We start from the raw sequence: 12,847 nt of genomic DNA, 5'->3' as shown, positions 1-12,847 counted from the left end.
AAAGGGCTCAGCTGATACCACAGGAAGGCCCCACTCCAGCACTCTCTAGGACTCAGCCTCTAGCCACAACTAAAGCATAATCCAGGGGAAAAGCGGTTACAGGAGCAGGCTGAGGAGAAAACATATCTGCCAAATGCCGTGGATAGTGGCAGTGGCAGTCTGACCTCCATGTTGAACCTCTACATTGTGGTTAAATGCTAGACGGTGTGGCAGGGCAGTATACAAGCTGGCAGGGAAGGTGTGGCAGGTCAGTATACAAGCTGGCAGGGAGGGACAAGCACAATCTAGCATGCATAAGGGGTAGCAGAGGGAGAAAGAATGAGGGGCTTAAAATCATGCTAAGGCAGTGCAGACTCTCAGAAAATTCTTGGGATGAGTAGGGAGGGACTAGACTGAGAAAGTACTCAAGTCACTGGAGAGTGACTTGAGAAGACAGTGCCCGGAGCTACCCAAGTGCCAAGGATTCTGCAGGGAGCAGCACCACCTGCTGGCCAAAGAGAAGAACAGCCTCTGCTCCACGATTTAGGTCGGGGGCTGTAATCTCCACCCTCCCAGCCCTGGAGTCAGAGATGAGGGGACAAGGAAGTGAGCAGAATCTGACAAGATCAAGATCATCCTGTCTCATCTCCAGATAAAGGACCGTGTGCCAAGGAGTGAAGGCATGTGGGGCCCTAGCAGCACCCTGTGGCATCCCAACCCTGCCTGGAGATCACTCACACACTACTCGGTCCAGCATCGACACAAAACTATCAACTCCAGAGTCACCAACGTAGTGCAGACAGTTTAATGCTCTCCACCCCTGTCACCATCACCCACTGTCCTCCATGAGGCCCTTGACCCCAGGGCACCCCTCACACAGAAGCCTCGGACTGTGCACAAGAGCATGCCCACCATTAGCACCGCCTTTCCCACACAATGCCCAGGACTTGGGGGGCTGCCATTTTCACTTCCGGGACACCTGGGGCAGACAGAAGAAAAAGCTTCCTCTGAGGAAGAAGAGCTAGAGGTCCAGAGACCAAAAAGTGAACAGAAGGAAGAACAGTCCTCTCACTCTAGAAACACTTGAAGGTGAACAAGATGTGTGTGGGGAGTGACAAGTACAAAACAGCTGCTAGATGCAGGAGTGAGGTCATGGGATCAGATTTCCGACTTCCCTAGGCTAAGGCCCTCTACTGGGAGGTAGGCGGAAGGCCTGGTATAACAGCAGCTCAAAGAAAGGTCAGAAGAACAGCATGAGCTGGCAGAGTACACTCGTACGTGACACCTCATGGACGACAGCTATAATTCTACTCCCCCCAGTGTGGTCATAGTCCAGCAATCACAGGACAAATGAGCATAGACTAGGGGATGGCCTTCCCAAGAGGGGTCATGTGCTGCTCCCCACTGCCTGCCCACCCATCAGGGGTGACACCCTCCTATAGCCAACTGAGATGCTCCTCCTCATAGCGCTGGGGGTCAATGAAGGGCCGGTCAATAGAGCGGATCATCAGCTCCCCACAATATACACACTCAGCAGCCACCAGTTCATCGAGGTCAGCCTTGAGCTGTTCCCGGCTGGGCCCCCCGGCGGCAGCCCCACCCTCGGCCTCTTTGGCCCGGGCAGAGCCCTTGGCTGGGGGTGGGGCAGCCCCCAACTTTCGCTGCAGCTCCTCGAGCCGGGCCTGCTTGTAGGCAGGCAGGCCAGGTCGCACGGCCTGCAGCAGGCAGTCAGCATGGAACATGTGGCCACAGAGGAAGAGGTAAAAAGGGCGGTTGAGCAGGGGGAAGTCGCAGGTGGCACATTTGTCCTGGGGCTCCACAGTGCCGTAGCGGCCCCGCAGCTCCTGCAGGTCTCGCCGGATGCGCTGGGCACTGGCTGTGGCCTCTTCCATCTCCCGCTGCAGCTCCTGGATGTGGTGGTTGTAGGCCTTAAGTGAGCTGCAGATCGCCTCCTTGAAGTGGTCGATGGTAACAAAATCAGGAAAGAAGGGCAACACATCTTCGATCTTGAGCAGGGGGCAGCTGGCCAGGCAAGCCATGGCCGTCTGCACGTCTTCCTCCTCCTGCACCACATGCCGTGCGATCTTTAGCCACAGCTTCTTGCGCAGTTCCTCATCCTCCTCAGGCAGGTCTGCACACTGCTTGGCCAAGTCCACGTCCACCTGTGGGGAAAGCGTGCTGTTGGGGTCGAGCCCCTCCCCACTGACAACGCAGGGTATGGGAGAGACAGATGCCAGGGAAGAGGCCCCAAGGCAGGGTTCCCAGCACTCGTGGAGGTGAGGGGGCAAGGATGGGAACCTGTATCAGTAGCGGGCCTGTCCCTGTCACAGCTATGTAAACACTACTTATATTAAGAGTTGCAGGGCTCCCGTTTTAGTGAAGCTAAAAATCACTTGGGGAACATATTCAAAATAGAGTTTTGAGCCCCACCCTCAGACATTCTGGTTCAGTAAGACCTGGGTTCAGACCCAGGCATTTCCATGTTACATAGCACTTCGTGTAATCCTAAGGCAGGTGACGATTCATGATTTGAGAAATGTAACTTAGCACCTTCCCTTCTGCAATCAGCCTTCCCCTTCTGCTAGCACATATGTTCCAGGCACTATTCTGAGTGCTTTTCATACACAGTACTTTATTTAAGCCTATGAGGTAAAAATACTATAACATTACCCCCATTTTGTGGCTGAATAACCTGAGGCACAGAGAGGTTCAGAAACTAGCCCAAGGTCACATAGCTTAGTGAGTGGCAGAGCTAAAACCCAAACTCAGACTCCAGAGTCCATGTTTTTAACCTCTACACTACGGCACCTGTCTGCAAGGGAAGCGGCAACCCCTTGCCATGGCTCCCCCGCCCCAGCCTTTCAGCATCTAAAGCTACTGCTCTCCGAGTCCCTCTCCTGGTTGAGGTCAAGACTCGCCAGCTTACCTGCAGGGCCAGGTCCACAGCCTCCTCGTACAGCTCCAGGACCTTGTAGACGTGGACACAAGCACGATGGTGTCCATGCTCAGCGCAGAGCCGCAGGGCATACTTGAGGTCGTAATGCACCCGGTGTGGGCTGGCCCCAGCCTGCTCGAGGTAGGCCAGCAGCGAGGCTGGCTGGCCACGGGCATACAGAGACAGCAGGTAGTTGTGAATGGCCTGCTCGGTCTCCCCCAGCACGTTCACGCAGAACTCCATGTAGCGGATGGCCTGGCTCACCTGCTGGGCCTCACCACCCTGGCTATAGTTCACCAGGGCAGGGATGAGCTGCCGGGCATCCAGCCGGCTGCCCAGCTCGATCCAGGCGTCTACTAGCTGGCGGGGGATGTGACGGATGAGGATAGGTGAGAACTTGTAGAAGAGCTGGGGGTCGCGGTGGCGGGCAAGCACAGCCAGGGCCTCTTCGTAGGCCTCATGCTGACAGTGGTATGCCACCACCCGCTCATAGTCCTGCATGATCACAGCAAAGTACACCATGTGCTCGGTGTCCCCGTGACTGGCGAGCAGCTCATGGATAGAGGCCCGGCTGGCAAAGAGCCACTCCTTGTGGCGGGGGCTGCTGAGGAAGGCACGGAAGCGCTCCCGTGTTTCCCGATAGAGGGTCAGGGCCTCTGGGTCACCCTGCAGAGCACCCAGCCGGCTCAGGTAGAGCTCTGTCAGCCAGGTGGTCAGCAGTGTGGCCTGCGTACGCTCAGCTGGCTTCAAACTGGCCAGTTTTCGCTGTAGAAACTCAGTCAGAGCCTCCTCCTGTCGGGCCTCCAGGAACTTGAGGGCAATCTCCTCAAAGTAGCTCTGGGTCAGGGCGTAGCAGCGGGCGCTCTCCAGGTAGCGACGCTGGCGAAAGCAGAAATCAGCCTCCCGGGCCAGGACTGTGTCCAGGCAATCAGGCCGCTCTCGACAATACTCTTTGGCCAGATCGAAGCGGTTCATGTCCAGGTAGGTGCGCCAGACATCCCGGGCCTCCCGCTGCACATGGTAGCGGAAGACAGCCCGCTCAGTGTAGGCCCACAGCTGGCCTGTGGAGGAGTCCTTCACCATGTGCTTCAGTGGCCCAAACTTCTCCAGGAAATGATCCCGCAGTACCACCTGCCCGGTCAGTGTGCACACTGCCTCCACTCGGTCTGCCAGCAGCAGCAGGAAGTGGAACTGGGTCAAGACGATGGCTAGGGGCGGGCTAGCCCCAGGACCTACCCCCTCTGGGTACTCCCAGACTCGCTCCTCACTGAGCAGGGAGTCAGGACGCCCGCAGTCCAATGCACCATACAACACGCCATCCCCCATCATCCAGGCAAAGGCCCGGGGTGCGGAGCGCAGCTTGGGGGTATAGAAGGCCAATTCGCTGTAGCCCAGGTTGCTGGGAAACTCACGGAATGGAGGTGGGTGGTCCGTGTAGGCTGCAAAGAGCCCTGAGAAGCCCTGGGCCTCAGCCCCCTCTGCTGCCCGACCTATGAACTGGAACAGGCGCTGCCGAGTGGTGGCAATAACAAAGCCACGCCCATCAAGGCCCCGCTCGGCCTCAAGGGAGCACACAGGCGCTGGACCCCCTTCTTCATTTAGCACGTACAGTGGGCGGAAGTAGAGATCTGGGGCAGGGCCAAAAAGCCCACCCTCGCTGGCTGAGAGCTCTGCTTCGAAGATCTGGCCTTGGGCAGTCCCAACCAGGATGGGGCCTGTGCTGCTCTCAGTGCCCAGTGCCTTGTTCCAACCCACACTCTCCACTAGCTGCCCCTTCCAGCGTGCTAGTGGCCGTACCTTCTGTCCATTTCGGTTCACATAGAGGACCTCAGTGCTGCTCAGAGCAATCAGCAGGTGAGAGCCTGGAGTGGGGAGAGCATGGCACTCTAGTGGATGCTGCCATTCCCACCTTCAGCCTCCTCCCGGCCCCCAGCACCCTCAGAGCCCACCCACCTGGGCAGTGACTTACCCACAGGCCCCCTCCTTAGATCACCACCACTTACCAGTATGGTCCAGGAACATCTTGTGAACTTTGGCATCATCCTTGCGCCCCAGCTCCGCATGGTTGGGTTCGTTTGCCTTGCCCAAGTCAATGCTGTGGGGGCAAAAGTCATAGTATCACTCTAGAGAAGGGAAGATGCTTTTGCAGCTCATGGACCTCCTTAATAATCTAATGAAAGCCACTGCCTTTCTTCCCTGAAATCTACACATACACAGAAAATTCTGAATACAATCCCAAGGGAACCCTAAAACATATACAGGGTCCTACTTAAGAACCCTCAGGTCTGAGAACTCTCCCCCACCTCATTTTGAGAAATCACTAAGGAGAAGTTTTTCTCCTCTGCTCAAAAGATCCCCAGTGCATCTGGGAAGACAGGCAGGGCTCTCCCAGATTGCTGGGGTAAGAAGGGAAGAACAAAGAGTAGCTAATGGTTACTGAGCACTTTTTAAATACCAAGCACCATGCCAAGAGTTTAATCAATCTAGTATCTCAATTAATCTTCACAATAACCTTAAGGAATACTCCTATTTAAATTATATTTTCCTTATTAAATTCTTTCCAAATTATATGCTTATTCTCCCATCCAAGTACTAACCAGGCCTGATCCTGCTTAGCTTCCAAAATCAGACAAGATCGGGCACGTTCAGGGTGGTAAGGCCACAGACTGCTTATTCTAACTAAAGAATCAATGCAGCCGGATGAGGTGGTTCACACCTGTAATCCTAGCACTCTGAGAGGCCAAGGTGGGATGACTGCTTGAGGTCAGAAGTTCAAGAGCAGCCTGAACAAGAGCAAGACCCTGTCTCTACCAAAAATAGAAAAAAAATTAGCTGGGTGTGGTGATACATGCCTGCGGTCCCAGCTACTCGGGAGGCTGAGGCAGGAGGATGGCTTGAGCCCAGGAATCTGAGGTTGCAGTGAGCTATGATCAAGCTATTGCACTCTATCTGGGGCGACAGAGTAAAACTCTGTCTAAAAAAAAAAAAATCAATGCAAAGATGTATAAATAACAAGTTAATTATTTTCTTCTCAAACCCATCATTCCCAACTGAGAAAACTGATGTTAATATCTTTTTTCATACTTATAACATAAATAGAGTGCTTTTGTTGCTGTTATTACAAAAATGCCTTCATATTGTATATATGTGTATATGTCTTCATTTGTAACTTGCTTTGCTTTTCTCAATTAACGATATTTCATGAACATTTCACTAGTCAACAAGATATATCTCTCATTATTTTAATAACTGTATAACATCCCATTTTATGGCTGAACCATAATTTAATCATCATTTCCCTAAAGATGGGCCTTCAGCTTGGGTCCAGTTTTTCCTACCACAATAATGCTGCTATCAATATCCTTGTGTTTATACACCAGTAAACTTTTCTTTCTACAGTATATATTCTCCGAAGTGGGATTGCTGGATCAAAGTTATAGATATTTTAAATTTTAGTAGACATTGGCAGATTACTTTACCAAAAGATGGTGGCAATTTACTCTCTCACCAGCAATGAGTGACAGTCCATTTCCCTGCATCTTCACCAGCACTGTTTATTACTGTTTTAATTTTTGCCAAACTGATGGGGTTAAAAGATGACATCTTACTGTTATTTTAATTTGTATTTCTTTTCCCAGAGGTTCAAAATATTTTCATGTGTTTATTGGAAATTTTAAGTTCTTATTCTGTGGATTGCTTGTTTATACTTTTTGCCCTCTCTTTTCTACTGAATGGTCTTTTTCTTACTAATTTGTAACGGCTTTTTAAGGAACAGGGATATAAATCCTTAGTCATATGTGAAACAAACATTATTTTCCCACTGTCTTTTGTGTTGACCTAATGTATAGTGAGTTTTTGTCGTAACAGCAATTATTATATAGTCAAATACATATATCTTTTTCTTTCTTTTTTTTTTAGAGATGAGGTCTCACTGTGTTGCCCAGACTGGAGTGTAGTGACTATTCACAAATATAGTCATAATGCACTATAGCCTTAAACTCCTGGGCTCAAGCCCAGCCTACCAAGTAGCTGGGACTACAGGCATAGTGCACTGTACCTGGCTTAAATATATCTATTCCTTGTGGTTTCTGGATACTCTAGCTTGAATAAGAAGGTCTCCTTTTGACCCAAGAACACAGACAATTATTTTTTTTTTATTTTTACTTTTTTTTTGAGATAGTCTCACTCTCTTGCCCAGGCTAAAGTGCTGTGGCGTCAGCCTAGCTCACAGCAACCTCAAACTCCTGGGCTCAAGGGATCCTCCTGCCTCAGCCTCGCAGGTAGCTGGGACTACAGGCACACACCACCATGCCTGGCTAATTTTTTCTATTTTTAGTTGTTTGGCCAATTGCTTTCTATTTTTAGTAGAGACAAGGTCTCGCTCTTGCTCAGGCTGGTCTCGAACTCCTGAGCTGAAACGATCTGCCCGCCTTGGCCTCCCAGGGTGCTAGGATTACAGGCGTGAGCCACCGTGCCCGGCTGACAATTATTAAATGTTCTTTTTATATACTCATCGTTTATTTTTTATATTCAAATAACTGTTACATCTAGAATTCACCTTTGTGTGACAGAGGTCTAGTTCTGTTTAATTCCAGATGGTTAATCCAGATACATAAACAATTTTGCTGACATCTTTGTCATATATTATTTCCAATTACAGTGGATATATTTCAGGACTCTAGACAGTTCCAATGATCTATGTGACTAATCTGTGGGCTGGTACTACCTTTAAAATGAAGGAACATGTTTAAAGAGATTAGGTGACTTGCTCAAAATTCCATAGCTGGTAAGCGGTACAGCTGGGATCTGAACCCAGGTCTATCTGATTCTTAACTACTACACTAGATTGGTTCTCTTTGGGAAGGAACAGGATATTTCCTGAAAATTCCAAATCTACTGCTTCACTTGCCCAGAATGGAAGAAAGGTCCCAGTCAGTTAATAGTCCCCAAATAGTCCCTACTCTTAAACCTCTTCAGCTCTTGATTACCGGAGCAGTGTGTCCTTGCCCAGGCTCATGCACAGCTGATTGCTGGAGACAACAAGACTGGTGATCCGCTCAGAAGGGGTAAAGTCAATGCGTTGCTTCGTGAAGATGGGTACCTCCTTCTCCAGCTGGGCATTCACATACCCTGTGGTGAGGAGTGAAGAAAAGATTAGGTATGGCACAGACAAAGGAAAGGCAAGGAGAAGCCAAAAAACAAAACAAAACCCAGTACTCCTCACCACTTTCCAACATATTCCTACTTCCAGGACCTTGATTAACAATAGTTTGCTATCAAGCAGTTTGCAGGTCACCTCTACATTAGAGGTCTTGAGCTCTTCCCACACTTCTGACAGCAATGGGGGTTGATTCTTTGAACCCCTGAGATGCTGTGACAGCATGATGTACTTGCTCCCAGTGGTAATGGGACAGGGTGGGGGTGTAGTGTGGTTGGTGGTTTGGGTATTCTCCCTTATCAGTCTTTGGCCCAGCAATCTCAGTTCAGCTAAAGTAATCTAGCTCCATTCTCTCCCGTCCTCCCTGTCCATGCAGTAATGAGACTCAGTGAGTTTCCAGAATGAGGGGAGAGGGAGCCCTGGGGAACGTCCCAATTAGTGGTGTTAACAAACTGCAGCTACTTTCTCTCTAGTCTTTACCCTCATTTGATGGCTCCAAACATCCCAGCATTCTGCCAACTCTGCAGAAACTTCCGGCAAACTCCAAGCTGCACACAACCCCAGCTAAGGCCAAAAATACTTCGTCTCTATTTTTCCCTGTTCAGTGACAAAATTCCCTCTAGGACCCTCCCTCCTTCCACAACATTCCCCTTTCAGCAGTTTCTTTGCCCCTTCCCTCGTTTCCACCTCCAGAAGGGGCCTGGTGGGAAAAGCACAGAAACAGGCATCATGAAAAGCTTGGGGCCTATTCTCAGTTCTCCCAACAGCCCAACTGCGGCCTTGTAGGCAAGCACTTCCTTATCTGGGCCCCAGTTCCCTCTCAGAAGGACCCTAGTGGTAGGACTGCTCCTGTTGCTCTTTCAAACTCCGACCATCCACCAGATGGGGGCCTAGGTCCAGAGTTGTTGGAGCCGCCCTCCTCGCTCCTCCACTGCAGGTGCTAGGACAGCCCAAAGGGGCACCCTCCTCTTCCTTACCGGAGTGGGGAATGCCCACGCTCGGGCAGCCGGGCTGCAAGACAGCCGAGCGGGACAGCGAGTCCTCGTACTCATCCAGGATGGACGCCATGGTGCCCGGCCTCTGGGCCCTTTCTCAGGGGCCCGGGGATCACAACAGGGATCCCCGTCTCCCCGGACTGGAAGCTGCGACTCCCCAGCCTCTGACAGATCCTGAGAACCTGCTGCCGCTGCTTCCTCTTTAAAATCCTGAGGATCTTCGTGCTCTCGCCTTACAGAGCGAGAGCAGCCTTGCACCCCACTCCCGCCCCTAAAAGATAACAGGCTCCCTTCAGCCGGTCCCAGGTGTCCCAACCTCGCCCCAGCAGCTCAGCTGACTCCCGCCCTGCGGCGCGCGCCGATAACGTAACTTCCGGGTTCTCAGAGCCCGCGGTTGCCGGCGCCGGCCGGGCCGAGCCGCCGCTGGGGGGCGCAGCGAGCGGCAATGCGTGCTCGGCTGGCCTCACCCGCGGGCGGAGTTCCGGACGCCGCCTCCGAGCGGCAGCTGAACCTGGCGGGCTGGCCCCGCTGCGCTTCCGTACTGCCACTCTAGGAGGCAATCCCGGCCTTTCAGCGCCAGCTTTTCCGCCCAGGCTTCCTTCCCGCAGATGGTCTGCTCAGCCCCCCGACCAGCTCCCGCTCCCACCTCTCTAAACAGCCCCGGAGAGCCTCCCGTTCCTCAATCTAACCGCTGTCTCGGTCCCACCTTCGCAAGGCGCGGGCAGAGCAGTCCTGGCCTCCGTTCTCGCGTCCCCGGGGCCCGTGTGCCCTGACCTGCCCCACAGTGGCTCCTCGGTGTGGGCGAGACACTAGGGGCAACCAGGGAAAACAACGCAGTGCTGAGTGCCCGCCTCTTCCATTCACTTGCTCAACACGATGGTGTCCAGCACTTACTCTGTGCCAGGCCTTGGACTGGGTGCTGGGGTCACGGAGAAATAAGTACAGCACCTTCCCTGCCCGGGAGAAGGTCATTAACCAGCAGGGACTAAGGACCAGTAAATAGATTACTAATATCAGAAAAGCGATTAATGCATTTATTCCTAAGGTCACTCGTCCCACAAACGAATGTCCACTCTGTGCCAAGCACAGTTCCATGCTCTGGGTACAGGGCAGAGAACAAAACGGAAAAACGTCCCTGCCCTCGGAGGGCATACCCAGCGACATGGCCACAGCGCTGCGGGAGCGTGGAGGAGCGGGGAACAAATACCGCAAAGCCTAACAAGAGCGAGGAACAAGTAGAGGCAGGTGGTGATGGGGGTGGGGGGCCGGAGCCGTCCACAGCCTAAGGCAGAGAAGGGTGTCCCAAGCCTCGGGTGCGACTGTGGTTGGGTTTCCTTCTCCCACCTGCTTAGGCGACCCAGACTGTTCCCTTTTGGGACACTTGGGCTTTACCTTGCTAAAGTGGAAGTCTCTCAGCAAGGGTCACCAATGTCCTGGCTTTTGCGGGTGGCCCTAGCCTAACAACTTAGATCACCCCTTTGGTCTCTAAAGAGTCCAGGTTTGCATACTTTACGTGGTCATGCTATTCTTGCGGAACTTCCCTGCCAGGAGCTGAGAACTACGACCCTCAACCGGCTCCCACTGAGGGCTCTCTAGGCCTAGAGGGGATTGGCCACCGGAGGTGGTGACAGGCTATGCTGTCCAGGGTCACTTCCCGCCGCGCGGGGTCCGGCTTCTCCTGACCAAAGGTGCAGCCATGACGCCGCTTTCCCACCGCCAGGTCCAAGGAAGAACAGGAGCTATGAGGTAGGTAGGAGGTTTCCGAGCGGGGAAAAGTGATCTCAGGAAGGGAGCTGCCTGCTCCAGGCATAAGGCTCCACCCAGATCACCTGCCTTCTCCCCTCAGGTCTGGACTGTGCAGAGAGGTGTCCCCCCTGGAACTCACCAGCAGCTGGAGGTCAGCATAGGAGGGTTGTCTCAAGGGGTATAGAGTACTTCCAACCACTGCTTCACTGTCCTCAGTGCCCCTGTTGGGCTCCACTGCTCTCTGGGATGTATGGGGTGGGGCCTAGGTGGACCAGACTCAGTATGTTCTCCCCTAATGCAGTCAACAGCAGTACACCTTCGCATGTTCATCCTTCAATCCTCAGGCTGGACTTTGAGTAGGAACCAGAGATCAGCCTTCATGTCCCTGACCAACCACTCACTAGCTGTGACACTGCACAGTTGATGCCCTTAGCCTTGTCTACAGAAATTTCCTTGTCTACAGAAACAGATATAATAATGCCTACGTAGTACGTCTGTGTTGAGGAGTAGATGAGGTGATCCAGGTGAAAGCTCATTGCTATAGCATAGTGTCCAACATAGAGCATGTGCTCAATACACTCTAAATGTGGCTTTAATCTGACAGCCCCTCTCAAGTCCCCCTCGTCCATGAAGCCCCCCTGGACCCCTCAGAACTGCTATGACTTTTCTTCACCTGGCCACTTGCAGGCACCTAATTATGAAGTGGCGACATTTTGCTTTGATGTAACAGAAGCTGGTTGTAGGAAATAGCCTTGGCATTTCTGAGCATGGGAAGACAGAGGTGCCTTTGGGAACTCACAGGTGGAGATACCGGTTCACCAGCCTCTAGAATCAGTGTGGCAGTTGCCATGAGACAGGTGAGCGCTGACTGTTGGGCCAGCAAGAGGGAGGATTGTGTAAGAAAGCAGTTGAATTTGACATAAGACTTGAAATGCATGTGTGATCTCCAAGGGCAAAAAAGGGAAGGCATGACACAGCCCTCAAGGAAACCAAGAATACCTACCTGGCAGGGGAGATACCATGGGTGGTTTTCCCAGGGCAAGATTTATCCACTGCAGTCCAGATGTACTGACTCCTGCAATTTCCCCCACAAGTGTTGGAAACTCAACTGCATAATTTGTGGTTGTGGGGGACTGTGTTTGTACTCTCCCTTGGTAAAAAATAAATAAATAAATAAAACAATGAAGAAAAGAAAACCAAGAGCAAAAGCCTGCAAGCAGGGTGAGGTCTGGGGGCAAATGCTGGAGCACTTGGGGGTAGTGGACTGGAGAAAATGGGGCGGGCTATGGCCAGGTTGTGAAAGGTTTTGGTTATGATATCATCTGATGTGGGTTCTAGGGAGATGGGTGGTGGCCTGGGTGGAGTTTACCTCAGAGAGCAGGAGACCTGAGGTAGAGGAGAAACAATGAAGGACCGAACTGGGAGAAAGTAGGCTGGGAAGACATTTCCCAGGAAGGGCCCCCTGGACTTAGTATTAAGTTAGATGTGAGGGGTGAAGAGGACAACTCCTGGGGAGACCTGGCAGATGGTGGCAGTGACACCATTCAAGCAGGAGGAGGACTGGGTGGAGTGGGGTGCAGGTCACTTGATTGAGATCAGCCTGGACACCTGCAGGGCACTTACTGGAAGAGCCCCAGCACCGTGGGTAAATTCTGCCAGGGCAGTCACTAACTCGCCAATACATACATAGTAAACAATTGCATGAATGAGCTCTCCTGTATCTCAGTTTCTACATCTGTAAAATAAGGAACTGCATCTTACAACATTGCGAGTATAATATGATGTAATGCAAATCACTCTACACTGTGCTTGTACCTAGAAAATGCTCAATACAAGTTAACTATTAGCAGTAATTGTTGACTGAATTAAGATCCAGACCAAAAGGAATGATTTAATTGACTTAGTTAAAAATAGATACCAGGCCGGGCGCGGCGGCTGACACCTGTAATCCTAACATTCTGGGAGGCCGAAGTGGGAGGATTGCTCGAGGTCAGGAGTTCGAGACCAGCCTGAGCAAGAGCGAGACCCCCCCCC

General features: G+C 52.0%; 1 protein-coding gene across 1 annotated transcript; it reads right to left on the bottom strand.

The window, feature by feature from the left end:
- Nucleotides 1-792: 792 nt before the first annotated feature.
- On the bottom strand, nt 793-9,421 carry VPS18 (vacuolar protein sorting 18 homolog (S. cerevisiae)). Its single transcript, XM_012649530.1, has 5 exons — nt 9,050-9,421; nt 7,903-8,044; nt 4,918-5,009; nt 2,906-4,776; nt 793-2,141 (listed from the first exon to the last, which is right to left on the bottom strand). The coding sequence occupies exons 1-5, from the start codon at nt 9,138-9,140 to the stop codon at nt 1,416-1,418; spliced, it is 2,922 nt and encodes a 973-aa protein (XP_012504984.1). The 5' UTR covers nt 9,141-9,421; the 3' UTR covers nt 793-1,415.
- Between the last annotated feature and the right edge of the window lie 3,426 nt (nt 9,422-12,847).

Source organism: Propithecus coquereli, unplaced genomic scaffold, assembly GCF_000956105.1.
Source record: "Propithecus coquereli isolate 6110/MARCELLA unplaced genomic scaffold, Pcoq_1.0 Scaffold3, whole genome shotgun sequence".
NCBI classification, from domain to species: Eukaryota; Metazoa; Chordata; class Mammalia; order Primates; family Indriidae; genus Propithecus; species Propithecus coquereli.
The sequence above is the reverse complement of the archived record's forward strand: the minus strand, read 5'-3'. Positions and strand labels throughout refer to the sequence as shown.

What these genes read in the sequence shown, in the direction of transcription:
- VPS18 (XM_012649530.1), bottom strand. Translation starts at nt 9,140, where the DNA reads ATGGCGTCCATCCTGGATGAGTACGAGGACTCGCTGTCCCGCTCGGCT. An exon ending in CGTGGGCATTCCCCACTCCG is followed by an intron (nt 8,045 to 9,049) that starts GTAAGGAAGAGG and finishes TCCTCACCACAG; the next exon opens with GGTATGTGAATGCCCAGCTG. An exon ending in CTGTGGACCTGGCCCTGCAG is followed by an intron (nt 2,142 to 2,905) that starts GTAAGCTGGCGA and finishes CTTTCCCCACAG; the next exon opens with GTGGACGTGGACTTGGCCAA.